This window comes from Physeter macrocephalus, chromosome 11, assembly GCF_002837175.3.
Source record: "Physeter macrocephalus isolate SW-GA chromosome 11, ASM283717v5, whole genome shotgun sequence".
NCBI lineage: Eukaryota > Metazoa > Chordata > Mammalia > Artiodactyla > Physeteridae > Physeter > Physeter macrocephalus.
Window position 1 is genome coordinate 169,776,681 of NC_041224.1, and position 4,280 is coordinate 169,780,960.

The following is a 4,280-nucleotide window of genomic DNA, read 5'->3' on the forward strand; positions in this document are numbered from 1 at the left end:
TCTGTAGGTTGTTTTTTGTTTTGTTGATGGTTTCCTCTGCTGTGCAAAAGCTTGTAAGTTTGATTAGGTCCCATTTGTTTATTTTTGCTCTTATTTCTTTTGCTGTGAGAGACAGATCTAAGAAAATATTTCTACAATTTATGTCTCAGAATGTTCACCCATGTTCTCTTCTAGGAATTTTATGGTGTCATGTCTTACATTTAGGTCTTTAAACCATTTTGTGTTCCTTTTTGTATATGTTGTGAGGGAATGTTCTAATTAATTTACATGTAGCTGTCCAGCTTTTTCAACACCACTAGAAGGGATTGTCTTTTCTCCATTGTATATTCTTGCCTTCTTTGTTGTTAATTGACCATAGGTGCATGGATTTATTTCTGGGCTTTCTATCCTGTTCCATTGATTTATATTTCGTTTTTGTGCCAGTACCATATTGTCTTGATTACTGTAGCTTTGTAGTGTAGTCTGAAGTCAGGGAGTCTGATTCCTCCAGCTCCATTTTTTTCCCTCAAGCCTGCTTTGGCTATTTGGGGTCTTTTGTGTCTCCATACAAATTTTAAGATTTTTTTTGTTCTAGTTCTGTAAAAAATGCCACTGGTAATTTGATAGGGATTGCATTAAATCTATAGATTGCTTTGGGTAGTATGGCCATTTAAATAATATTAATTCTTCCAATCCAAAAGCACAAGATATCTTTCCATTTCTTTGAATCATCTTCATTTTCCTGTATCAATGTTTTCTAGTTTTCAGCATTTAGGTCTTTTACCTCCTTGGTTAAGTTTATTCCTAGGTGTTTATTTTCTTGATGTAATTTTAAATGGTTTTTTTTTTTTTTTTTTTTTTTTTTTTACTTTCTGATATTTCATTATTAGTGTAAGGAAACAACAGATTTCTGTATATTAATCTTGCACCCTGCTACCTTGCTAAATTCATTTATTAGTTCTAATAGTTTTTGTGTGTAGACTTTAGGGTTTTCTATATAGAGTATCATGTCATCTGCAAACAGTGACAGTTTTACCTCTTCCCTTCCAGTTTGGATACCTTTTATTTCTTTCTCTTGTCTGATTGCTGGGGCTAAGACTTCCAATACTATGTGGAATAGAAGCGGTAAGAGTGGGCATCCTTGTCTTGTTCCTGAATTTAGTGGACAGGCTTTCAGCTTTTCACTGTTGAATATTATGCTGGCTGTGGGTTTGTTGTAAATGTTGAGATGTGTTCTCTCTGTACTCACTTTGGTGAGAATTTTTATCATGAATGGATGTTGGATTTTGTCAAATGTTTTTTATGCATCTATTGAGATGATTGATCATTGTGGTTTTTCTCTTTCCTTTTGTTAATGGGGTGTATCACATTGATTGATTTGTGTATGTTGAACCATCCTTGGGACCCTGGAATGAATGCACCTTGATCATGGTATATGATCCTTTTTATGTATCGTTGGATTCGGGTTGCTAATATTTGTCAAGGATTTTTGCTCCTATGTTCATCAAATATATTGGCCTGTAATTTTCTTTTTTGTAGTGTCTTTGTCTGGTTTTGATATCAGAGTAATAGTGGCCTCATAGAAAAAATTTGGAATAGTTTGACAAGGATAGGTATAAGTTCTTTGTAGTATGTTTTGTAGAATTCCCCAGTGAAGCCATCTGGTCCTGGACTTTTGTTTGCAGGGAGTTTTTTAAATTACAGATTCTACTTCACTTGTAGTGATCAGTCTGTTCAAATTATCTATTTCTTCTTGACTCAGTCTTGGCAGACTGTATGTTTCTGGAAACTTGTCCATTTCTTTTAGGTTGTCCAATTTGTTGGCATATAACATTTCATAGTATTCTCTTATGATTTTTTGTATTTCTCTGGTATCAGTTGTTATTTCCCCTCTGTCATATCTTATTTTGTTTATTTGGATCCTCTCTCTTTTCTTCTTGATGAGCCTGGCTAGAGGTTTGTTGATTTTGTTTATATTTTTAAAAAAAAAGCAATAAAAACCAGCTCTTGGTTTTATTGATCTTTTCTATTTTTTTAATCTCTATTTTTATTTATTTCTCCTCTGATCTTTATTATTTCTTTCCTTTTGCTGACTTTAGGTTTTGTTTGTTCTTCTTTTTCTAATTCTTTTAGGTGATAGGTTAGGTTGTTAATTTGAGATTTTTATTGTTTCTTGAGGAAGGCCTGTATTGCTATGAACTTTCCTCTTTGAACTGCTTTTGCTTCAGAGGTGGGTTTTCTTTTTACAAGGAAAGATATAGATTAAAATAACACTCCGCTGCCCCAGCACAGCTGTTAATATTTATGCCTTTGATGGGAGTAACAAATTCCAGTGGAATGGGCCCTTGCAGCTCTGAGTGCATTAGAATGGGCTCCTGAGCCCAAGCCTCTGGGGGATGCCACCCCTGAGCGGCTGAGGGGCCCCTCTAGTGAGACTTCATCCAACATGGGGAGGCGCTGATGCATACTGGGGGCCCAGAGATCAGGTCCTTTCTTGGAAGCAGAGTTTGAGCAAGCAATGGGAATGGCTTAAGTACATAGAGGAGGAAGAGGAGGGAAAGGCCTCCAGAAGGCGGGGGCAGAATCTGGCACCCCACAGACAGGCCTCTCTCCCCTGCTCTCAGGGACTGGGCTGTGGGTCTGTCATCTTATCCCTAACCCCAATTTAAACCATCAACTTCCACACAGCCCTGTGTGCAGGTCCATGTGAACGAGCCCAGGAGGCATCTGCCCACACAGGGGGCTTACGGAGAAGAATCTGGAAAGAGTGGAAGCAGGACAAGTTACCCCTGCAGCACTTACCATCCTGAGCACTCAAACCAGCATCTGTCACCTGCTCCCTTCTGCAGAGCATCTGCTCAGTGCGCCCACTTCTCACTGCGTCCCCGCCTGGTGGGCTGTGGAGTCCCTGGCACTACAGGCCATGCCTTAGTCCTCCACACATCCCCCGGACACCCAGCTGCCCACGGCTCCACCGGCACTCATCATTTCTCCCACCCATGCAATGTGGATGTCTTTGGAGAGCCCCCAAAGGAAGGAGAAGGGAAACCCCTGATGAACTACACCTCCCTCTTCACCAGGCTCATCTTCTTCCCCAAGAGGAAGGAGCAGTTGGGATTTCCAACTCACTTCTTTGTCAGTTTTTCTTACACTTTGTGTTTTTACTATAACAGGTATCCACAATCCCTCTCCTGTTAGAGGCATTTGGGTATGTATTTGCTTCTCTGAACAGGCTATGAGTCCCAGAAAGGCCAGGACTGTGTCTTGGTCACTTCAACATCCCCCCCGCCCCATCATCTGGCACATGGCTGGCATGCTGTATTTTTTGAATAAAGGAACAGTCATTGAATGGAATTGTCATACTGAGGACACCTACTCCCCTATAATGTCTGTGTAGTGTGTTGGAATGTGTGATCCTTTTTTAAAAGTTTAAGATATAAATCACATAGCACAGAGTCTCAGTTTAAAGTGTACAATTCAATAGTTAATATATTGACAGAGTTACGCAACCACCACAGCAATCAATTTTAGAACATGTCACCCCCAAAACAAACCTTGGACCCATTAGCAGTCACTCCCAGCCCCTCCCCCTGCCAGCCCTGGAAAATACTAATCCATTTTCTGTCTCTATAGATTTTATTCTGGCCATTTCATATAAATGAAAACATACAATATATGGTCTTTTATAACCTGCTTCTTTGACTTAGCATAATGTTGTCAGGGTTCCTCCACAGTGTAGCATGTATCAGTACTTCATTCAGTTTTATGGTTGAATAATGTTCCATTGTGTGGAGACCACATTTTATTCATCCACTCATCAGTTGTGTTCCCACTTCTTAGCTATTGTGAACGATGCTGCTATGTTCGTTTGTGTGCACATTTTTGCGTGGACATAATTTTCGTTTTGCTTAGGTATATATGTAGGAGTGGAATTGCAGGCGCATATGGTAACTCTATATTTAACCTTTTGAGGAATTGTCAAACTCTTTTTCAAAACAGCCGAACCATTTTACATTCTCACCAACAATGTATGAGGGTTCTAATTTCTCTGCATCCTTGCCAACACTTGTTATTATCTGTCTTTTTAATTTTAGCCATCCTAGTGTATGTGAAGTGGCTAAGGATGTTGAGCAGCTTTTCATGTGCTTATTGACCATCTGTTTATCTTCTTAGGAGAATTCAGATCCTTTGCCTGTTTTAAAATTGGGTTATTTTTCCTTTTAATAATTGAGTTGTGATTATTCTTTATATATTCTAAATACAATTCTCTTAGCAGATATATGATTTGCAAATATTTTCTC

The 4,280-nt window shown here is 38.9% G+C and overlaps 1 protein-coding gene across 2 annotated transcripts in view; it reads left to right on the plus strand.

The window, feature by feature from the left end:
- The window catches only part of LOC114487222 (uncharacterized), a 30,113-nt gene that overhangs the window by 5,421 nt on the left and 20,412 nt on the right, over nt 1–4,280 (plus strand). Inside the window, exon 2 of one of the 2 annotated variants that reach the window (XM_028496332.2) lies at nt 2,668–3,357. The exons of the other annotated variant lie outside the window; for it this stretch is intronic. Coding sequence (XP_028352133.1) covers nt 2,668–3,177 — 510 coding nt within the window. The 3' untranslated portion in view covers nt 3,178–3,357. Of the gene's footprint in view, nt 1–2,667; nt 3,358–4,280 lie in introns of those variants that run through there. 2 annotated transcript variants of the gene reach the window in all.